The sequence below is a fragment of the Urocitellus parryii genome, chromosome 2, assembly GCF_045843805.1.
Source record: "Urocitellus parryii isolate mUroPar1 chromosome 2, mUroPar1.hap1, whole genome shotgun sequence".
Taxonomy (NCBI): Eukaryota; Metazoa; Chordata; class Mammalia; order Rodentia; family Sciuridae; genus Urocitellus; species Urocitellus parryii.
Genome location: NC_135532.1, coordinates 53,068,866 through 53,094,290, shown reverse-complemented (window position 1 = coordinate 53,094,290; position 25,425 = coordinate 53,068,866). Strand labels below are relative to the sequence as shown.

General features: G+C 33.2%; 1 protein-coding gene across 4 annotated transcripts in view; it reads left to right on the top strand.

Annotated features, from left to right (window-relative positions):
* The window catches only part of Diaph3 (diaphanous related formin 3), a 460,724-nt gene that overhangs the window by 239,131 nt on the left and 196,168 nt on the right, over positions 1 to 25,425 (top strand). For all 4 annotated transcript variants that reach the window (XM_077792732.1, XM_077792731.1, XM_077792729.1 and 1 more), the window contains one exon: positions 11,557 to 11,796. In XM_077792732.1, the coding sequence (XP_077648858.1) occupies positions 11,557 to 11,796 (240 nt within the window). The remainder of the gene's footprint in view (positions 1 to 11,556; positions 11,797 to 25,425) is intronic.

Genomic DNA, 25,425 nt, shown 5'->3' with positions numbered 1-25,425 from the left:
GGTTAACAGAGAAACTGGGACTATGATGGTGAATAGTTGAAAACTTATCTGGGATATCCAAAACCAATTGTGTTAAGTTTTACAGAACTTAACTTAACCCTGTGGCTCCTGGAACAGAGTGTGGTGGTCCCATATTTATGTCGTTAATAGTAGTATTTGCCTGAGTTGTTTTTTCCTTGCTCTTTGTTTTGCTTATATTTTATTTTTCATTCAGTTGTATGTTTCATTAAACATCCTTATCTTCCATACCAGACTTTGCTCATTTAAAAGGATAAGTGTGTTTGTTTTCTTTCCTATAATATTGGGTCACATTTCTTATCCTGAAACTCAGCTGTTATCTATTATTACTATTACTTTTCTTTTTTATCCAAGGATACAAATTTTGTGTCTAACTCTAGATATTCTAGTTAGGGGAGGAGATATAGAGAAGTCAGTGTGATTTTTTTTTTCCCCTTTAGCAGAAAGCTAACATGAATTTATGTACCACCAATATCACCACTTCCAAGTCATTTAACTTCCTTTATTTGCCCAAATTGGTATCTGCTTAGAAAATCTAGGAATTTGTCCAAATTCCCTTCTGCTAGGGCAGACTTATTTTATATGTTTGTACCATACCACTGCCTTCCATTTATTCATTAAAGAATGAATAGTCAGTATATGAATTTTAACTTAAAGGTTTTCATTGTTTGTGACTTTATGCTGAAACTGTTTTGTCAGTGTTTTCTTCATTGATATCAATGAACAATGATGTGTCTCTTTCTTTCTGTAGTTAGCCATATGACCTTACTGAAATGTAATGCTGTGAACAAGATTATTTCTATCCAATTTTATCAATGTTTCCTTTGAAAGTAGCTCCCCTTGGAACCACTAGCCACAATAAAGCACCTAAATCATTCAGATCAATTGAATGGTAGTATTTTCTTAAAGGATTTAAGTGTCTTAACAGCTTTATATTATGGTTTTCCTTGACAGTATCTTTATATATGTTTTACCCAATGTCTGGCCCAGAATTTTAAAAAGCATTCTCAATTTTGAATGTAATTAACAGAAAGCTAGTTGAGTGAGTTTTTTTGATGGCCATTCCCCTTATTATTCTATTTTCTGTATACTGTTCTGTTTTCTTACTTTATGTGACTTTTTGGGGTGTTTTCTTTATTAATCTTTTCTTTCTTTTTTTCCCCTAGGATGGAGTGTTTCTTCTGTGATCTTAGCTCCTTAATTCTTACTGGATTCTTATAACTTCCTTTGAAATTATCCATGACTTTCATTGCTGGTTGGAGTAATTTTCTAAAAGTGTAAACCTCTTTTTCTCCAACTTTTCCATCCTTAAAATATAGGTTTCTACATAGGACTTTGATAATTGTGGGTCTTAGTTATAGTTTTACCTTTTATTTCATTCACTCCCTGAATCCCCTTTTCTCTTGGCTTCAATAGGCTTTCCTTTGTCTTCCCCAAACCTTAGTATCTACTCAGTTCTCCTTTTCAGCTTAAGTTGCATATCCCATACCTGACTCCTTTATATTATATTTATATTAGAGGCAGCACCTTTGCATCCAACTCATTTTTTGACTGTTAAGACTCCTTATTAATTATTAATTAGATTATTATTTAAACATGTATTGGAGTGATTTAATTAGAATACCCCAATAATGTTCCTGCCCAAGCAATGGCCTGAACTTAAACAAGCACTGAATGAATTTCTGGAAGGCTTGTGATTTATTTTTTTAGAAATCCCTGAGTGAATTTTATTTGTGCTATTGCAGTGTGAGAATAAAAAGCATGGGGGCTGGGGATGTGGCTCAAGCGGTAGCCCGCTGGCCTGGCATGCGTGGGGCCAGGGTTCGATCCTCAGCACCACATACAAACAAAGATGTTGTGTCTGCCGAAAACTAAAAAAAAAAATAAATATTAAAAAATTCATTTTCTCTCTCTCTCTCTCTCTCTCTCTCTCTCTCTCTCTCTCTCTCTCTCTTTAAAAAAAAAAAAAAGCATGGATAGTCAAGACTGAGAAAAACAGCCTGATGTCATTGTTAATGGGTTTATGTTTGAAATATATTCAGAAACTTTCTTTTCTTTTGCGTGTGTGTTTTTGTGTAGTGTTGGGGATTGAACCCAGGACTTTGTGCATGCGAGGCAAGCACTCTGCCAACTGAGCCATATCTTCAGTCCCTCAGAAACAATTTTGACATTAACACTGTGGCATCAGAGAAAGGGCAAATTTTGTAAAATGACATAGACAAAATAAATGGCAAGGAATCAGTCATTTAAAAATATTTTGGTTAGTTATTGTTTGAAGATGTAAGCTAGTTAGCAAATATCATAGGAAAAGGCCCTCTTACTAATTTTGAATAAGCCAATGTGTAATTTGAGGACTTTTCTATGTCACTGTTTGAAGCTCATCTGCCCTGACCCTGCCTCTGCAAATACCACCAAAAACTGAATATTAACTAAGGAGATTAGCTATGGGAGATAGGGATAGAAGGGTCAGCTGGTTATTCCCAGGACCTTACTCTGCTGTTTTGTTTTTTGTTTGGAACTTTCTTTCAGCTCCAGGTTTCTCTTTTACTCTGTGATTAACCTTTACCTCATCCACTGATCAATCTTGAACATGTAATTAATTAACCACTTGCAAGTTCAGAGGATTTAACCAAAGTGACTCTTGAATGGAAGTATCATGTTCATGGTATTTTAATGAATTCTCAAAATCCCTCTTTTGTTAAGTGAAATTCTGAAAATCAGGCAGGGATTGTGCAGCTTATATTATATTTGTTTCATCAATGTTACTGAAATAGCAATGGAAAACTAAATTTAATGTAGAATATATTATGGTTATTAATCTTAGGAAAAATATTATTTAGAGAACTTATATTTCCATGGATGGAGGTAGTGTACCAGTTCTTGTGTTTACTATTTGTTGTTTATCTTTTTGTCAACTTACTAGCTCCTGCTCTTTATTTTTCTGTATTATATAGAGTTACATTAGAGTTTGAAATATATATTTCTCCAAGAGAATTTAAGTATCTTTTAAAAAGTCTTCTGGCTGGGCACAGTGGAGCACACCTTTCATCCCTGTGGCTCAGGAGTCTTGGGAGTTCAAAGCCAGCCTCAGCAAAAGCGAGACACTAAGCAACTCAGTGAGACCTGGTCTCTAAATAAAATACATAATAGGGCTGGGGATGTGGGCTAAGTGGTTGATTGCCCCTGATTTCAATCCCATTGCCCCCAATGCCCCTTCCCCCTCCAAAAAATGTCTTCTGGATGTCCTGACATACATGCCATTTGATTTTTTTTGTTGTTGCCAGTTCAGGATTGTCTTTATTTTTATCACTCCCTCTGCTCGGGCTCAAGTGTCATTTCCTCACAGAAGTACTCATTATAATGATGCTACTCACCATTATTCTCTACCTATGTTATCCCATTTTCATGGATTCATAATGCTCATCCCTGTCTAAAATGATATTATCTGTTTAATTCGTTTTTCTCTTCTTTGTTTTCTTTCAAATCTAAAACATTGAGTGGCATGTAATAAGTGTTCAATAAATATTCTATATGTGAATGGATAATTACATTTTATTCTCATATAACTCCGGAAATAAGCATTATCATTGAATAGATGAGGACCCTCAACTTGTTCACTCAACTATTAACTCTTCAGCCCAGCTATGGATCATTGCTTTTTACACTAAGAGCCAGCCTTCATTTCTTATGGTAGCAATCTGCTGCATGTGTGTTTTCTGTATTCAGGGTTGCTTTTAGTGGTGGTGTTCTGTATACTTCATTAATGGAGTAATTTAGTATTAATATTTGAAGATCAACTAATCTAATATTAGAGACAAATTACTTTAAAATGTCCAACTAGGAACTTGAAATGTTGCTAATTCAGAATAAATTTTGGGAAATTGGTTATTTTCTGCTTTTTAAACTTTGGGAGTTTAAATCTTCTATGTGTATAAGTAAAATGTGGGGCATTTAAGTTCATAGTAAAATTGTGGGTTAGTTTTTTGATGGTAGCATTGTTTGTTTGTTGTTTGTTTTTTTGGTATAGAACATGATGGTTTCTATTCAGACTATCTATGTAGTTCTGAAATTTTATGGCACAATCTGCTTAATTTGTTTCATTTGGAAAAACAAAACAAAGCATCATTACAGTAACATACTAATTACTAGCCATGCATCATTCATTTGAAATAAAGCCTAAAGCATTTTCTAGTGGTAAGCAAACAGGTCTCTTATGAATCATCACTTTACAGAAAGCATTGTTTTAAGGTTGCTTTTTAGATCTGAGTATCATCTAGTGCCTGTGAAGCACTATATATTCTGCAAATCTCATTATGTGGATCTTTATATATTCTTGTAAGATTGCTCTGGAAACAATGGAAAAGGTAAGGCTGGACTTAACGAACTAAATTATTATGGAGTTAGGAAATTTTATTACAGCTGTGGCTTAAGGTATAATTATTACAGATGTATCTTGGTTCTTTTATATTTTTTTGCCATGTTTTTTTGAAGGTATCGTTGTTTCTAGAAAGGTTCATAAAGTTTAGTTTTAATAAATTGGTTAGATGCTATAATCAGTATTCTACTCTGTGTTTTCTTCATCAATACAAATGTAAAAATTTGATGAATTTATGTTATATAATAGGCTTCTCTAGGGGTCTCAAAATCTCTTATTCTGAATTAGTTTTTAATTATAAAGGAAAAAAAATGAATAGTATTGGAAAAACATATAGACTCCACCTTATACATACACACATTCACATACCTACAAAGAAAGAAATGTGATCATTGAGCTAAATTGTGAAAACTATTTAATCTGTGTGAAGAGTTTGGTGTTTTGTCTTTAAAACGTGAAATTATGATAATATATTTTTAAGATTCTAATAACATCAAGAAACCTAAATTACTAAAGAATAAATTTAATGAAAGATAAGTAAAGTATTAATAATGATGAAGCTAGAATCAAATATGCACTTCATCTATTTTCAGACAGTGGATAGCCAGTGGTGAAAAGTCACAATCCTTGAGAATCTCATGAATACCCAGTCTTTGACTGATGAAAAATTTTCAAATAAAGCACAAGAGCTAAATTGGAGCAGATGTTTTGGTCCTTTTTAATCTGAGGAGGAAAGAATTTTTAGCCGCCAAACAGCGAGTCTGTAAGGCAGGGCACAAAGTGGAAGTAATTGTGCAAAATGGGACACTCATCTTTGTGGGGACCTCACTTTAGTCTTTGTCCAGGGCCTGGAATGTCCATACTCTGAAAAAGATTTTCCAGGTAGCCACTGCAACAAACTGTATAGCCAGAAAGCATTCCTAGAAGGCACTGGACTTCAGGCTCTGTCAAAATAAAGAGCTCTTCTTCACCCTTCCTCAACTTAGGTGGTATTCATTTGAACAGGAAAGGTTGAGCTTTAAGAATGAGGGTTACAGCAGAAAGAAGCTTCTCCTCCAGATCACCCTTCAACAAAGCCTACATCAAGTCCCTTGATAAACTCTGCAGGGAAGATAATTTCTAGATTAAATACCATTAAGTTACAGAAACTAGGGAAATACTTCAGTTTCCACAGAACTAAACTAACAAAATATAAATTGGAGCCTATACAAGTTAAGATGTGATTTGCCTGCTAAAGTATGAACCAAGAGGTTTCAAAGGGATATAGAACTCAGGGTTCCTATGGTATATTACATGTACCAAGTTTAATGCTGAATTACAAATTAAATAATGATAAAATGGGATACATTGTTAGGGAAATAAAATGTAGACTCACATCCAAAATTGCCTACATTTTCTATTTCCCTTGCATAGGTATAATATGATTATGATGAATATGTTCAAAGAAGTTAAATTATCTCAAAAAATTAAAGGAAAAGATGCTCTTAATTAAGGAATCTACAGGGATATGAAAAGTATAAAAATGTTCCATATGGAAATACTCGAACTGAAAAGTTCAATAACTAAATTGAAAAATTTAATGTAAGAGTTTAATAGTACATAGGAGAGAGTACAAGAGTCAGTGATTTTTAAGGCAGATTTATAGAGTATTTTAACTTAGGAATGTACAAGTCTTGGCTTTACTTTGATCCTATGAAACATGTAAAAAATGTACCATATGTACTTTGCTGTTGTATAGTTTTCTTAAATAATTTTAGCATAGCAGCTTTAATATCATAAGAGCACATTTATTTTAAAAACATTTTTGATATTCTGAGTACTCCCTAGACATAAGGCACTTCAATAGCTTTTTTTTTTTTTTGAAGCCTTTCTTCAAATGAAGTTAACTTTTCTTCCCCCCTTAGAAATTCTGAAGATCATGAACATATTGGCATGCCAGCAGTGGAAGATAGAGATTTTTTTCACATAATTAGAAAAATTGGGTTTAAAAGTTTTCTCTGAGTGTCTTTCTTCTGTTATTAGATCAGACCACTTTCTCAAAGCACTCTGTCTTCACAAAGATGTATTTGTTTTTTCACATTTTTGTTTGTCATAGCTCTCTTCAGGGAACTGAAGAATTTACTTAGTGTAGGCCACTATGAGTAGTGAGTGCAGTGTGGAGAGATAGAAATGTAAACAATTCAGCACAGTATTTTCATGGATGTATGAAGAAGAAATGATAAAAACACTGATGTAGTAGCAGGGATGTAGCAGTAGTAGGTGTCATTCTCTTTAATGTGTTACCTAACAACTACTGTGGGGCAGTTAAAAAATTCAGTCTTGGAAGAGAGCATGGTAGAAAGAGATTGTGCTCTGGAGGATTTTTAAATGAGGGCTATCAATTTTTATATTTTGATGCTGTGAGTGTTAGGAATGTTTCATTAGTAGCAAGTTACATCTATGCCCAGGTTCTGCTCCCATGTGACTTGAAGATGTCATTCATCTAACTTTCCTGAAACTCTGTTCCTTTATTCCTTATAGATAGGCATTTATGTAGTTTAAGAACTAAAGCTTTAGGGTACTATGCCTACAAGGACTGAAGGTAATATTTTTTTCAAATCAGTCATTGAAAAATCAAATGAATGGTTAGTTTCATAATGATTTTAGGCAAGAATGTCAAAGACATTGAACTTGAACTAGAAAGTTTTTTTATGGGTGTGCCTATGCAAATGCACACAGTAGGATATGGAGGAAACACTTGTTTGTCAGAAAAAAATTCATTCCTGACAACTTCTTATTTAATAAAAAATATCTGTAAGGAGTTTAGATATATTGTTAAAATAGAGTTGGTATAAAAGTGTCAAATTGATTCTGTTTTTCTCCCCAGAAAATAATGTATGAGATTAAGATTGTATGTGAAAAACATAATGGTGATGAGAAAATGGAAGATTACATCTTCCCAGGGAGATTTTTTACTCTTTACCCTTTAAAAGAGAGCATATATGTTAAAAGAGCCACAACTATGACTTTGGTGCTTCTCACAGCACTGAGTGGGGCCTAGACTATACTTCTTGGTTCATTGATTTTTTTAAAGGTCTTTTCATTTTACTTTTGTCTCTGCTCTATTGCATACGTTGCCAATGAGATAAAAAAAAATTACCCTTAGAGTTCCGAACATTACTTCTTGTTCGATTTTCACTAGTCACTGGCTTTAAGGTTTCTTACTCAGGTAAGTGATATCTCTGAATGGTAGAGAGTGGGAGGTTTCAGGCATGGTACTCACTGCCTTCAAAAACTGAGTGAAAGCAAACTATTTTGCTTCTTTACGTTGATCTTTGGGTTATCAATCATTGTCAAAGATTTTGTTGTCATGAGTTTATATAGCTGAGACTCTAACAATAAGTTTAAAGGTATTTTCATAAAAATTAAATTCTTATTTCTTCTAACATTATTATTAATTTCACTTTTACTATAATCTTTCCTTTGTTCTTTTTTTTAAGTGTTTTCTATTATTATTTGAGCAACACAACTGTGCATTTCTGTGCTAACTTGTTATTCTACTACAGCCAAGTCTTTAGTTCTGATTTTCTTTTTCTTTCTTTTTTGGGTACTGGAGATTGAACTCTGGGACACTCAACCACTTAGCCACACTCTCAGCCCTATTTTGTATTTTATTTAGAGACAGGGTCTCACTGAGTTGCTAAGTGCCTTGCTGCTGAGGCTGGCTTTGAGCTAGCAATCCTCCCGAGTCAGCCTCCTGAGCCACTGGAATTATAGGCATAAGCCACCACAACAGAATCTAAGTCCTCAATGTTGATGTAGTATTAGAAGTGGTGAGGATATTGGAACATTTTTTCAAGTTTACTTATACATATATGAGTTTTTTTCCCATACCATTTTACCTTTTTTTTATTTTATTCCATCTGAAGAAACAAACTTTTATTTAAGTCATGAGATGAAGAATCTTTGTATTATAATTAGATCCCAAGATTTGGGTCATGTTACATTAGCTTCAATTGAGTTTTTTGTTTATTTTTAAAAGGGCAACCATGTGGTCTAGGGCATTGTTGTACCTCATAATAGTAAGCTAAAGACAGTAACCAGGTCCACATGATCTCTCAGGTTCCATTCTCAGCAATTTTTTAAAAATACATTCATTTAATAATAGTCAAAATATAAATTTATTTAAATTTGGAAGAAAGAATAAGGGATACCTAATTTAAAAAAAAGTGTTGTTCAAAGCTCTGTTTTAGGTTACCTTTCCTGACATTGCTTTGTCAGGGTTTTTAATGAACTTTTAGCAATTTGTTCTGCATTACATCATAGACTTTATCTTTTCAAGGTATCTGTCCCTAGAGCAAGATAGACTCATTACTCATACAAATCTGGGTTATAGTTTTCTAGGAAAATTAATTACTTTATGCTAGCTACATATGGTTAACTTGTAAGTATGAAAGCTTTAAAATATTTCAGGTGATATAATGTAGGCATTTAAATAGTCTTTCCCCCCTTTTTCCTTATGCATGAAATAGTGGAATAATAGATATTAGAATTAATACTTTGTAACACTGATATTTTGCATGGGGTACTGAAGAATTATTTCTCTTGTTTATTGTAAATTGTCAAATGACTTCTTAAATTTGAATAAGGGTACCCATTGAGAACAGAGATTCCATGGGCCCATTAGATACCTTTTGAATGGTCATTATTACATGTATACATGTCAGTGCTGTTTTGTGTGTCTTGGCATTCTAAAGGGTTGTAATAGAGTATTATCCATGTTGCCAATGTAATGTGTGTATCTACCATTAACAGTGCCTAAGGGAAAAAGAGAAAAAAAAATTCAAGGAATGAATCCTTTTTGGTGTATACCATATGTATATTTGAGTTCAAAACACACTTATTGAAATAAATTTAATGATCATTATTCTTTCATGAAAGTTATTATTATCCTTCTCTACAAATCAACAACCTGATGCCTAGATTGTGTATTTATACAAAGGCTGCCCCAACCCCCTGACACCTTTTTTCGTGTGGAAAAGTTGGGAAGAAAGAAAAAAGAGGTGAAAAATATTAATTGTTTTTTGACTTAATTTCTCTCCCCCTGAGAAAGCATACCTCAATTTAGTTCAACACAATATACATTATATTAGCTAAAAATTCCATGTAAGGGCCAAGCTAGGATTTCTCATACTAAAAACATACAATATATTTTAGGACAAATGACTATGAAATTTTTGTGGTAGAGATAACACTATCTTAAAAGAGTGATTCATTTCCAGTTAAAATCAATATTATAACAGGGTTACCATTTGTCTTTCTACAACATTATATTGCTTAAATTTGTAGAAAAAATTTAAAAATGTCTTTGTCAAGTTTATAGTCTTTTTTTACTCTCTTGAAGGAGGAAAAAACCCATATTGGTTTTAGACAAGGGACTTTGAAGATTTTTTTTTTAAAGAGAGAGAGAGAGAGAGAGAGAGAGAGAGAGAGAGAGAGAGAGAGAGAATATGAGAATGAATGAGAATCTTTTTTTTTTTTTGTAGATGGACACAACATAATGCCTTTATTCATTTTTTTTTTTCAATGTGGTGCTGAGAATCAAACCCAGGTCCCGCCCGTGCTAGGCGAGCGCTCTACCGCTGAGCCACAATCCCAGCCCTTGAAGATGTTTTTCAAAGTATTTGAAAACATTTTCTAAAGCAGGCTTATTATTGTATTAGTTGAGCTCTTAGAATTATGCTTGTGTGAATGTAAACATTTAACCTGTGGCTGATGAGAGGGCTGGGTATAAATTAGATATTTATATTATTTTCTAATGAAACTTTTCAAATATAAGAATTTGATCTCTACTATTAATGCTTTCTGCTTTGATTTTTTAGATGTATATTCATCAATTGTTTTTTATCCTTTCCTTTAGCCACAGAGAACTTGTTTTTAAATTTTTTATTGGTTCTTTCCAATTTCATATGGTAGTAGAATCCATTTTGATATAATTATACAAGCATGGAATATTCTAATTAGGACTGCATTCTTGTTGCTTAGCTCATTTCTATTTTAACCCTGTTGTTTCTGTCACTTTTTTTGTGTGAGGGGGTCTGGTCTTACCTAAAAATTTTTTTTGATATTTATAATAGTTATTGAAATTCCATAATTTTACCATTACTGCCCCATTGGCATGGTTTAAGTTTTGAATTTCCAATATCTTCCTTTTAGTTAAGAAATTCATATCTATCTTCAATATAGTGTGTGTTAGCCTACAGGTAAGTGGTCATTCCCTTAATATATACTGATAAAATGGTGGAATAAGCTTTAAAGAACTTCTCCCATTTTTATTGTTTTGTTTTCAGCCAGCCTCTCTTGTGTTCCCCAGGCTGATTACAAACTCCTGCACTCACGCAATCCACCTGCCTCAGCCTCAGAGTAACTTGGACTGTCAGCATAGGTTATCACACCCAGCTTCTTTTGTTCTTTTTGATACCTCCAGTTCTCATCCCCAATAGTCACATTCCCAGAGTCACAAAGAGGGTTAACTTGGCATGTGATAGACCTGTGGCTTTGCACTACTTCTATCTCCTGTGACTCCCATGTTTCCTAACTCTGATTCTGCTAATTTAGTATGTGTCAGGAGTCATTCTGCTTTCTGTGTTTCTGAAGAAAGTCAATTTAGTACAAATTGGGACCTATTTATTCTCCCTCTATCTAACACATACTGTTAGTCAGCAGGGCTTCTGAGGACAGCAATTGCTATTTGAAGCAAACAAACCCTCTTTAGACCTTTCTGAGTATGTTTTAAACATGTCCTACTATATTTCAGTATTGAACAAAGGTTATTTAAAGTAATAATATAGATGTTCTGTAATTTGTTGTGTGTGTATACTGTTACCTTTTTAAAATTGAGTGTGTAAAAATGCATTTAATTTATTGCTTAATTAAACATTATTGTTTTACTAAAGCTTTCTTTTCATTGCACATCTAAATTGTTAATTTTGTTTTTGAGGAATGACTCTGGATTCCTTACAAAAACAAGTAGGGCTTCTCTCTCTTCCTGCCATCAGTTTCAGAGGACATATTGCTTCTTTGGTACTGTCATACCAATAAATCATCCCAGATTACTTGCAGTCGTACAGTACTAAACTATACCATGCATTTTAAAGGAAATCTGCTATTTTCTTTTCAATCAGATGAGCAATGTGAAGAGACTGCGGCCACGGCTCAGTGCTATTCTCTTTAAGCTTCAGTTTGAAGAGCAGGTGAACAACATCAAACCTGACATCATGGCTGTCAGTACTGCCTGCGAAGAGATAAAGAAGAGCAAAAGCTTCAGCATGTTGCTGGAACTTGTATTGCTAATGGGAAACTACATGAACGCCGGCTCCCGGAATGCTCAAACCTTCGGATTTAACCTTAGCTCTCTCTGTAAAGTGAGTTTGTTTTTTTAAGACACATATTTGCCTGAACACTTACTCTTAAATGTCAGCCCTGATTACATTATTTAAATATTTTTATTTTGATGTGCTCATTATCAAGAACTTGAACTGAACCATGAACTCAAACCCGGAGTGAACTAAGCTAATTTACTCAACCTCTGAACTAAATCCAAATATTAATTTTGTGTGATCTGCAAATCCAACGGAAGGATTTTGTTTAATAATAAAATTATATTGTAAACCTATGCTTTGTCAAACCAGTGAAATGGAACATGAAAATATTACTTAAACATTATATTTCTTCAGTTCAGGCACCTATACACGATGATATATATTGACTATTGCTTCAGATTGCCTAAATTTTTACCTTTAACTATTTAAATATTTATCTGCATTGTTTTGTGTAAGTCAACTAAAAGGAACAAGAAATAAGACTGCTTTATATAAAGGAAAGTGATTATATTAGGAATAAACATACCTTAGATGTCATTGATCATTTTGAAATGGTTCCATCTATTATTTTAGAGGATGTTAAAATTAAATAAGTTCTTCTTTTGGTTGAATTTTCTTAGAAAAAAATATATTTAGTGTTTTATTTAACAGAGCTCTTTCCTGAGGAGTGGGCCATAGAATAGTGTTTTATTGGTCTACTTACAACAAATTCTTCTCAGTTATACATCACATGAAAAGCTTTCTCTTATTCTTGACCTTGTAACATCTACAATCCTTGATTAAGGAATTTAGTTATTGCCATTGTCAGATAGGGAAGGAGAGAAACAAGTTCAGCTTGAGCTGTGGAGTTTCTGGTAGTTATTTTTTGGAACTCACATCAGTTTTCTCAGTTTCTCTGACCTTAGTCTTACATTGGTATCATCAGTGCCATGTGACCTTTTTCTCTTTCCCCACTTCTTTTTATTTTCTAGCCTTTATTATCATAGATTTTTGTACTCTTGGTAAATAAGGTTCTTATTATCACCAACACGATTCCTAAAACATATTAAAGGCACTACACATCTACTGAATCCTTACTCAGGGTGAAATCCTGTGCCAGATGCTTTTCCAGGTCATCTCTTTAATGTAGGTAATCACCTGGCACACATGGAATTCACATTTTTTATATGTAAACTATTAATTATGATTAATTGCTTTAGTGGAGCTATATACAAAATGTTATTGCAGCAGAGTAAGGCCAGAGTGTCAAGCTCTGTGAGATGACAGCTAAGTATTCAGAGAAATAGAAACTTGTGCTGGATCTTGAAGATGAGTAGCTATTCCCTGGAGCATTCCCAGTACAAGAGAGACGTTTGCATGAAATATTGTAGCATGGCCTCTGGGAGTCTCTGAATGGCCCAATATCTTTGGAGCCTGCAAGGGACAGCATTTGGGGGGACTGGACTGAGGTAGTAATTTGGTTTAAATGAGCCTTGAATGCCATGTGCAGTGGTGAAGGTTGTAAGGAGACATGTTAGTTTTATATAGAAAAGTAATGTTATCAGCTCTTTTGTGTGACAATGACTCCATCAGCAGCATGAAAGAAGGTTATGCTGTGCTGTTCAGTAGTGTTGCCGTAAGAAATGTATGATTATTGGAATAAAAATTCAAATTTAGTTTCTCAGTCACACTTGTCACATTTTAAGTTCTCGGTGTTTATACCTGTTGCCTTTTCCATTGTTGTAGAAAGAACTTTTGGACAGCGATGGGTTAGAGGAGTCTAAAAGGGAGATACTTGGTGACTGGCTAATATATAGTATGTACATAGAAGAGTGACAATATCAAACTAAGATGATGAATAAGGAAGATAGTGTGGGAGGTGAGGGAGAAGTGGGAGGGATTGTTATTATCTTAGCCAGCTGGTGGGTGATACAGCTCCTGACATGTTTGAAGTGGTTGTTCAGAAGGGAAGGCATTCAGGGTGTTTTTGTTGTTTTCCTCCTCCTGCTTGCCTCAGTTTCTTAAAGGATATTGGACTGAAGCTGCCTTATTTAATTATTTATCATCTACTTTAGTGTCTAATACATAATGGTCACTATAATTTAAGATGATGGAGTTCTTAGCTAAGGAAGTGGCAGAGGGGTTTGAGGTAAATAGTAGAGGAGATAGAGTTAAGTGTATAAATTCAGCAAACATCGGGAATTATCTGACTGGGCTGATTATGAGTGGCTGAGAAGGGAAAGTGAGACTATCAAGTTCAGGCTTTCCCTGAGAAGGAATGCAAAGGAAGCCAAACAGGGTAAGGAGCAAGGTGGGTGAGAAGTTAAGTCCATATATACAAATCTACTGGGGTTTGTTTTTTTTTGTGAAAAATGGCTGTTCATTTTTAAGTTTTTGTATCTCAGAAATATAATTGACTCACAAAAAGTTAGTTGCATGTCCTCCTTCTAGCATTCCTCCACAGAAAAGTTGATAAAATACTCAGTCTGATTAGTGAGGTGGACTAGCCATAGATAGTACTTGATACTTAGTAAATATTAAATAGCTATTGAGTGAAGTGAATGAAACTTGTTACAACACACATTTTTTTGTAGTTGAAAATAGAAATGCTTTCATTGAGATATTCAGTGGTACTTAGTATAAAATCATCTATAAATGCAATGCATGCCGTTATTATTTTACTACAGTTAGTCTCCAAATCAGTTAATCGTCCTCCTTATAAAAAGTTGATTGTATTTTCATGCAATGACTAGGTCTTTTCATTATCCTTCTTAGGAGCCTTCTGTTGTTCAAGAAACAAAATAAATACTACAACTTCATATTTTTATTAGCTTACATGTCAGTGTGAAAGCATATATTGAACAAGATGATATCTCATCATGTTTGTTATCAGAGGTAGCAGCTTGATCTTTGACAATTGTGATTGAATTTTTCACACCAGATATAAAGCATTCAGTTGGTTGATAAGGCTCCACACAAGGAATTCATATTTATTTGACAATAGAATGTCAAAGAAATATTTAGATCTGTTAAAACACACTAAGTAATTATATGAAACTTAACACTCTGTATCTAAAATCATTTAAAATAATTTTTTTTATGTTAAGATCAAGTATAAAAAATACCTGAGACTTTTTTTAAATATTAAAATTATGTTTAGAAATAAGTATAAGAATTGTGAATTTTATACACGGTTTCATTTTTAAGAGCCATATCTCTTTATATATGCGTTTATAATCAGGGTTAGTAACTATAATGTCTCTGAGTTCAGAGAGAAAAGGGTCACTTTCTTATATCCCAGAAATGTGATGAAGACAAATCAATACAAAAGTAAAACAAGAGATATAATGTGAACAGAAATTACAACTAGCTTAATAAGATGTGAGTAAAACTTATGCTTGATGTGTAGGCCAACATGGGGCTTTTTGGTAGTCAAAGTGTAGTGTACACATTTTCCTGAAACTTTTTATGAGCTAAAAATAATGTCTTTTTATTTTTTTATTTTTGGAAGAGTTAAAGCTAACTTCCATAAGAAATTGGCACATGTATCTTTATATATATAAAAATGTGGTGGTGAACAGTGTTCTTAGAAATAGTGGATCTGAAGAATCAGTTTCATGTGGATGTTTATTCTAATGCTATCTCTTTCTCTCCTTTCCTCCCTACTAACTTGGAACTCCATGAGAAACTCTCGTGGTAAGATAGAAATGTATTTTTCAGTGACAATTATGCTTGCTTCTCCTAGTTTTGGTAAAATGCTCTAAATACCTTGTTTTCTGATGGCATAACTTTATTTATTTATTTAGCAGTAGTAGTAGTAGTAGTAGTAGGAATTGAACAAGAGGTGCTTAACTATTGAGCTAAATCCCTAGGCCTTTTAATATTTTATTTTGGGACGGGGTTTCTCCAAGTTGCTTTGGGCCTCACTAACTTGCTGAGACTGACTTTGAACTTGTGATCTTCCTGCCTCAGCCTGTCTCACTGCTGGGATTATAGATGTGATGGCCTATAAGCATTAGAATGTAAATGGCTTACATTCTGTTATATTAGAATATTATTTATATTAGAATGTTATATTACATTCTTAGAATATAAGGCTTACACTTAGAATATAAATGGTGGACTGCTTATCATCCATTATATCCTCAAAAGATTTTACTGAGATTTCCATAAAAACTGAATAAGGCATTTTGAGATCCTCTGTTTGTGTGTGTGTGTGTGTGTGTGTGTGTGTGTGTGTGTGTATGCATGCGTGTGCATTTTCCAATTGGTATTCATAAAATGTAAATTCATATCTTTAGAAATCTAGTCATCGTACGGTGCATACTTGTCTGACTAAAATGTCTACCTGGCAAAAATCTGTATCTGGTTTTTGTTGAAGGTATTTCTTTAAAAGAACCCAGTACTATGCCAAGAACCCCCCTCCCCTGCCCCAAGTAAATCAGCATTGTAAGTAAAGAATGAATTGACCCAGCCATGAAAGTTCAACACCATATTAAAATAAATGGGATAATTTAGACTTATAGGAGTGTATATTATAGATAAATACATAGTAGCTATAACATGTATGATGTTTACTAGGGTCTAATGAGATGTGTGATGTCTGAATATCATCCTTATCAAAAAAATTAGATAATATACTGGGGTATATGTTACACTGGGAGAATAGATATGAGTTTTGAAAGAACTTACTACTGTAATAACTAATTTTTATCAGTATTTATGCTGTTATTATTTGGGAAAAATTACAAAAACAAATCTTTAAATTTATCCACCTTAGGAACTTTCTATGCTCTGTGGTAGTTGAGCATTAAGTTCATTTCAAAGTTGAAGTCATTAAAAGATACATAATAACAGGGAAGGGGTGGCTGTAAGATTGATTTATAAATCAGTTCCTTTTACTCGTACAGAATTTCCTATGTGATCTTTCTAATTCATTATTTTGTTTTAATAAGCACAGGCTAAACAAAAGTAGATTAACTTCAGCATACCAGTGATGGGAATGATTTAAAATGACAACATTGAATTTCCATTTTCTTTAATATCTCCACCTACTCTAGTGAGTGATTTTTTGAAATTGTGAACAGCCTTTTCTTAGATGATATTGATTTGCAACCTGTAGTACCCTATAAAAAAATGCCTTAACCCCTTTATCCTTTCAATTAATTCAGAATGTGTGGATCATCATTAGTGGCATTTTTAAAAGAACTTTCCACGTGAGTTTATTGCTCAACCTGAATTGAGAATCATTTTATGTCTTTTGGCCTGCTTATATATGCCAAAAAGGCAAATCTATGACTGATGGTCTGGAACCAATCAACCAACAAATAAACATAAAGAAATGAAAACTAACCAACACCAAAACAAAAATAAAAAAAGAAACAACTTAAGGATGAGTGTTGAAACTATTTCCCAAAATGCTGTTTTTCTTTGATGCCAAGCTGAACACTGTTCTGCAAATGAAGACTTTGAAGAGGAATGTGAATTTCAGACACATAGTGGAACTGAAATCAATTGAAGGCCCCTGTCCTGGGTCATTTTGCAAGTCTCTGTGTTGCACAGGAGTCAGAAAACTTGTCTATCATAGGAAGTTTTTATTTTGTGTATCTGTCAAAGTAACACAGATTAATATATTTTTTGTGAAATTTTTATCTTTTACTATCTCCTTTATTCTACAAAGTTATTTTTAAGAAACTTTTTTGCCAAAAAAAAAAGGTGGGGGGTGCAAACATTCCATTGTTCCATCTACATTAAGAGTATGTTTTAGAGAGAAAAAAAATTATTTTAACCAAGATTGGCAAAGTCATATTCATACATTTTGGCACCCTTTGAAGTAAAGCAATTACAGGCCAAAGATTTGCAAATAACAAATGTCATTCTTATTTTACATATAGGCAATTAAATCATAGAAGTTTTGATTTCAAAGCAGTATGAAACTGTTTAGAAGGCTTAACCCCCTTTACTCACTCATTAGCATATTTCATCTATAGCATTTTCTGAGAAATATTAACTGGGTTTACCAAGTTGCAGTTTTGATAAATTCTTTTACCCTTAATTGTTACAGAGCATTGTGAATTAGAATTATTCTTTCAGTAGAACACAAAGGGTGGCTTTGCTCAGGCATAGCCATATGCTGCCTGTATGCTATCATTTCATAACTTTCATGACAAGCATTGCTGCTCTGCCAAACCACCTTTCCCCAAGCGTCCAGCCTCAGAATCCTCTTAGCACCACTCCTGGAGTTGGCTAACAATGGTTAGAGGTAGCATCCACCCTTAATATCACCTACTATCTCTGGTTTAGCTCAGTCCCCTCTTCTTTTACATTTTATAAATGAAATGTCAAAAATAAGACACCTCATTTCTGATAATCCTTAGGACGCTTTTTATTTTATTTTATTTTTTACCTCTACCCCAAAGGACATCTTTGTTTATACATATTTTGGACAAGAGTCAAAACATGAAACATTATCTATGTAGTAATACTTACTGATATTTATGATGATTTGTTCTTGATGATGATAAAATGGGTGCATACATGCTAAGTTGTGGTTTTAGCATTGGGAGGTATGTGCACTACCCCCACAAATTCCCAAAAATAACACTTGAAATATATCAGGTATGAGTTTTTGTTAAGTGCTTTTAATGGAAAATTCACATGTTTCTACATTTATTACTGTTTTTAAAATATTTAAAATTAATATTTGATCCACCTCTATAAATCATTAAATTGAAAATATACCTTATCAAAATGTGTTTTAATGAATAGTATAGTATTGAATGTGTTAGATAAGAAGAAAGATCTAAAATCAATAATCTAACCTTCCACCTCAAGAAAATAGAAAAAGAACAAATGAAATCTTAAGTAAAACAAATTAATGTTAATAATCATAATCATCATAATATATATTACAGCAGGTACCAATGAAGTTGAAAAAAAGAAATAGAAAATTATTGAAACCAAAATCTTATTCTTTAAAAAGATCAATAGCATTGTTCAATCTCTAGTGAAGCTAACCTAAGAAAAAAAGAGAAGACACACTTTATCAGAAAAGAAAGATGGGCTATCCCATTGACATTAAAAGAATAACAAGGGAATATTATAAACAACTCATGGCTCACAAATTTGGTAGCCTTGATGAAATGGACCAATTTCTTGGAAGACAATCTAGATGTATCATAGAACTTACATAAGAACTAGAGGCCTGTATAAAATAATTTAATAATTAGTCTTCTATAACATGAAGAACAAGGTTCAGATAGTTTCATTATTTAAACTTTATTAAACTTTTAAGGAAAACATGACAAATTCTCTATATTTTGTCTGGCAAATATTAAGCAGATGGAATATTCCCATCGTGTGAGGCCAAGTTAGTTGAACATTTCAAAATCCATGTAATCCATCATATCAACAAGCTAAAGAATGAAAATCTTATCAATGAAGTACTCTTTCATGATAAAAATTCTCAATAAACTGACAATGAAGGGGAAACTTCCTCAGGTTACTAAAGAGTATCTCAAATGCTCTATAGCTTATTTAATGTTAAGAAAATGGATGCTTTCCCCAGATGTTCAGGAACAAGGCAAGTGCAAATCCTAGTTAGTACAATAAAACAAAGGAAAAAGGACACAAAGTTGTCTAGACTATGACTGTTTATAGATGAAATAATTGGCTATAGAGCCCTCCCCCCACACAATTGACAGAAAAAGAAAGTCCTGTAATTATTAACATTGTAACAAAGTTTTAAGATATGACAAAGTCATTTGATTTTCTTTTCATTAACCAGTGGGGTGGGTCTTGGTAGTGGCCTTGGGTGGTGTGTTCTGAGTTGTAGCTCTGTAGTTTTGGCATGCAGTGTTGTGGCTGGTGGCTGTATCCAGACCCTGTCTGGTATCCCCAGTTACAGGCTATCATGTGTCAGCATCTATGCCATTGGTTGCAGTGTCCCAAGATGAAGGTGACAGGGCAGCCGCCTCCCCCCCCCCTCCCCCCGCCGTTGGTAGATGGGGGTCCACATATGAGTGTCAGCTGGAGGTTCTGGGTGTAGGCTGCTGCTGGGTGTCTTGCAAGGGCGAGCAGCCAGGAGTCATGGACTCATACTGAGACCTGGAGAGCAGCAAGGCACCTGGGATTCCTGTGCAAAAGTAGCTGTTGGGGATCCTCTAGTAGCTCACAGAGAAACAGTATTCCCACTACTAGAATCCCTGGACTCCAAACAACACAGAATACATCTCCCACCATCTTGTATCTCCATGCATTTTCTTAAAACCAAAAGTTTCATTCTCAAGTAAAAAGTGCCCTCCCTGTATTAAAGTAAAATAAAATAAGCACTGTCTTCATCTTTAAGGATGAGAAATAGAAATGGAGGAAATTCTGTATAGACCTTGTTCAAAATAACTCATCTTTTTAAAAAATATTTTTTATTTGTTAATAGACCTTTGTTTTATTTATTTATATGCAGTGCTGAGAATCGAACCCAGTGCCTCACACATGCCAGGCAAATGTACAACTGCTCAGCCCCAGCCCGAGCCCCAAAATAACTTTTTTTTAAGTCTCCTCACATAATTTAGTTGTTTCTTCACCACTGACTATTCTGTGTCTAATTCAGTACACAAGTGACTTGGTGTTAGCTGTTGCTTTGAGTCTTCATTTCTTTGCTAGGACTGCTGTGCCATGCTTCTCTTCTGTTTATCTCTGCTATGCCATTAAATTGTCAAACCCAGATGGTATCTGAAGTCAATAGAGATGGAGTTTTTCAACCCATACAATATGGAACATCACACATCATTAGAGAATTACTAAATATTAGCAATAGTAAGACACCATCATGTACCTGATAATATGACTAACACCAAAATACTGACATAAAATGCTAATGAGGATTTAGCGCAACAGGAACCCATATTCATTGCTAGTGGGAGTGCAAAAGGTATATCAAGTTTGAAAAACTGGCAGTTGCAAAACTACATCAAAGCTTATACAGTAGTCACACTCAGCTATATACCCAAATTAGTTGAAAACATAGGCCTATACAAAAACCTTCATACGTTTAATGCAGTTTTATTCCCAAAATGTGATAGTAACTAAGATTTCCTTTAATAGAGACTAGATAAACCATGGTATGTCCTTACAGTGGAATATTATTTAGTCTTTGAGATCACTGTCCTTTAAAGCCAAGAAAAGATAAAATGCAAACTTAAATTCACATTTCTAATTGAAAAAAAAAAAGCCTGAAATGTCTACATAATATATGATTCCATAGACGGAATTCTAAAGCCAGTACTATCAGTGATTTTGTAGGGTTCTGGAGAGAGGGTAGAAGGATTAGGTGGAACACAGTTTTTAGGATGGAGGAAGTATTCTGTATGGCATGCTGTTGATGGACAGATAACATTTTAATTTTTTAAAAACATAGGATTATTCAACACAAAAAATCAACCCTAATGTGAACTCTGAACCCTATGTCAATAATGCTGTGACTATTGATATGTCATTTGTAATAGACGTACCACACTAATGCAAAATGTTAATAGAAGTTGTGCAAGTGGTAAGGGTCTCTCTGTAATCTGCTTATTTTTCTAGAAGATTAAAACATCCCTAAAAAGGATTCTGATAATATGAAAAATTAAAGGTGACAATTTGTTTAAAATTAATGTACTTGACCCATTTATATTAACTACATATCTAGCATTTACTCCAACTTTTATTAATTATTCTTATGAAAATTTTCTAGTGTTAGATCATTAGTGCTCTAAAATAATACTTGAGTTACCTAGCTTTGGTTAAATAAAATTGGACCCCAGTGAGTTTTCTGAAACTACCTTGAACAAGAATATTTTAATAATTATTGGCATGTATTATCAACTGTTTCATGGAGGATTTTCGTAATTTACATATCCTAATGGCATTTGAAAATGCCAGTCTCACTGCAATCCTGCCCTCCTTAGTTGTTCTTGGTTAGAATTTTTGTGGGAGCTGATGTTATTGGTGAAAAATATGTTGAACCTTTGATCACCCAAGAGCTTAGAGTTTTGCTAAGTATTTGTGTTCTAATTTTATTTATTTCTTTATGAATTATTTATTTAAATTCTTTCCCCATTTCTTTCTGTTGTAAAAGCAATGTTTTCTCATTTCTAAATATTAAAAGAATTGATAGTTTTCTAAGAACACTGAGCTGCTTTAAAGGTTTTGTCTGATAAAGGGGGAAAGTATAAATAAGCAGTGGATAATGAGATAAGCTCACTCTCTAAAATGGAAAATTACTTTTCATTTGGAAATTTCTAGTGCTGAAATTCAAGAGAAATATGTTAAAAATACATTTCAGTGAAAGTGGTAGAAACCAATCTACAGTAATACAGAAGCCCCCATTATGCTAAACCTCTTTTTGGTCATTTAATATTTTAACTCTCATTATTTTAAAATAGAAATTAAGCAATTACTATAATTTTTATGTATGAATGCCCTGAGTTGTGTAATATTAGTATTATCTACTACTTATTATCAATTTGATTTATATCTTTAAAATCATTATGAAAGTTTTATTATAGCTAGTAATGGTTATGAGAGTGGCATAAGCATCTTGTTTCAGTTTCAAATTTTTACTGCCACTTGTATTGGAGGGATAACCCAGTCTTTTTGAAAACTCTTATCACTATAGTGATTGTTTTTCTTCTACACACACACCTACCAACAAAAGAAAACATCTGTTCTATAGTGGTGGTCAGTTATACCAGTAAATTGACTTTTTGAGCTTCTCATCTGAGCAATTGTAACATACTGTTTGTCAGTACATCTTCACACAATAGTTTTCATGTGGATACCTTGAATTTATTTTCAGAGATGCTGTTTCATGTATACACAATCCACTTGATTCTGCAATGATATGATTTAATATGATATTAAAATAAATTTGTGTAAGTTCATTGAAGGTTAAACTTTATAGATCTCTCTTAGTCCAAACATTTTGATATAATCTTTTGTTATCAGTAATCTGTTAGAAATACATAAATGCTAGTTGTTTGAAGGATGTGATTCAGATATCATTTTTGTCATATGGTAGGTAAAACAGTAGAAAGAATTTTGTACTCTTGGCCTCTGCTTGTAGAGGCTATCCAGGCTTGAATTTAAAGGTTTTAGTGGGCATTAACACTTTAAATTGTATTGATACTCTCTTTTGATTTTACTACTATTTTAGCATACTGTAGTTTTGGGAATTTTGTTTCTTTGTGGTAGTAGTAAAAAGCTAGATTAAATAAAGATTTTTGTTAAAAGAAGTGTATTCTGCGGAGGTTATCAGTTTTGTCTTCACATGAACATGGATTCATATTTTCTTCTACCAGGTAGTAGGTGTGTAATCTTGGGTAAACAACCTGATTTCTCTAAATCTGTTCCTGTATCTAAATAATGTAGTAGTAGTTGCTTCCTTATAGAGATGTTGTGTGTTTTAAGCACTGAACATGTGCTATATTATTTGGTTAGTCCCTGTCTCATACCAAATGCCAAACAAATAAGAACTCCTGCTGTCATGCTCAATGTTAATATAATAGGTTGAGGTCTTCTAGGAAATCATGGGCCCATTACAAGATTCTCAGAATTTTGTCCTGTTTCTGGTGTTCACCCAAGTCTACCAAGTCTAAAGTGACAATGCTGTCATGATGCTTAGATTATGGGAATATAGTACAGAGAATTGCTAACTTGATAGTATTCTTAAAGAACCATTTCATTGTTCAAAGAGTAGTGGGTGATAATTTTTAGATTATAAAGATCACTAAGAAGCTACTTAGTTTTCATTTAAAAGTTTTCTTCGTATGACTGAAATAATGGAATCTTTTTTATACGTCATCCAAATTTGTGGTGAATACTATGAGTATATTCTAGACCCTTGCTTTGTAGCTATAAGGGAGTTTTACTCCAGACTGACAAGTAGGCCATGATTTATTACAGAATCTGCTTTTAACATTATTTTGTCCAGAATGAACAGAGTGGCTGGAGAAACTCCATCCATCTTTTGGTTTATTTGACATTTATGCCACATTAAATGTATCTTAAAAAAATAACGTATGAATAATAAATTCTATTTAACATTGAAGATTACTCATCAGTCAGATAAATCTCTTGATAGTAACACAAAAGGAATCCTGACAAGCAATGTCTGTTAAAATTTGGATAAAGCATTTTTTTAACCTGAACAAATTTTCAAAACAAATAAATATTTGTTTCATTTTTCTTTCAAATAACTATTATTACAAAATGTATTTAAGTTGTTCTTCATTTCAACATGGTTAGCACTATCTCTCAAGTTTTAATTATTCTAGATTAGTACCTTATCATGGCATGACTGATTAGTGTAAATAGATCATGTCTTCTTTACTTGTTAATGTCTACCAAAACAGTGGAAAAAAAAGTATGGACGAAATAGATGAAGTTGTTGCTAATACATTTTGTGCATGTTTTTGTGCTTTCATGCTTTTGGAAAACTTTCTTTATGTTTATTAATTTTTAGAAGAGATTATGGGGGAGGGAGAAAGAGAAGAATAATTGAGGCAGGAAGAGTACTCTGGTAGCATTGTGAACTTTTTCCTGAGAATGCTAGAAGATGAATAAAAAATCTTTGCCCTGGGATTTAGAGCTGCAGGATAGTTTAAAAATGAGACACTATGAATTATCAACAAAATGCTTCTCATCTGAGATGTTTTATTATGTTTAGTGTCAAATATGTTTGGAAGTTTGAATGTTTTTTTTTAATTTCACAATTAATAAATACAGATTTAGAAATTATGGGAGAAGTATTCTTCTATTTCCTATTCAGTAAGTATACTTTCTAATATTATAATGTTACCAATCTGTGTCCTACTAATTAGTGGGCAATTTCAATATGACAGCCTGTGATAAATGAGCCCCCTCCCTAAATTAGTGCTAGTTTTATAGCATCTCTGAATATGTTGAATCTGTGTTTGACTGGAAGTACTTCACATTTATTAAATTGGTAGATATTGCAAAGTATATGGTGTTTCAGAATTCTAATTTTCAATTATTATTTCTCATAAATAAAGATTGAGATTTATCCATTTGTTGTTGTTTCATCATAGAGATATCTCAATATATGAATCCTAGGAGTTCCTGGCTATTTAGCTATATCACAAATCTTTTTGGAAAACTTTCAGGCTCTACAAATTACAGAGGGAGATAGCATTTGTCTTATTTATTATTCCACATAGGTCACTTACCTTGTTACCCCTTTCTTGAGATGGGGAGTGGACTGTCCTTTCATGAGATGGGGTAAAAATAGGTGGTTGAGAGTCTACAGAAGGAAGGAACAGTGTCCTTGAGGTAATCTCTGATACAAAGCAGAAAAGGAGCTTTAGTTTTAGCGTGCTTTTTTTTTTTTTTAACAGAAGACAGATTTTATGCTAGCTCTATTATATTTATGAAAGTTTGCTGCTTTTATGTGGCCTTAAAATGGTAGTATGAATGAAAAGCTAGAGTTGTAAAAAAGTCACAACTTAGATTAACATTCTCAGGTTTATATGTAAAAACTGAAATATATAGAAAAATTAGAACTGACCCAAGCATGCAAAAGTAACTTTAAGAACTAGGTTTTTCATTTTTATTCTCATTGTTTTGTTTTGTTATTTCACTATTCTTATATATACCCAGATTACTATAATGTGCATTTAATAGTTTTGGAATGGA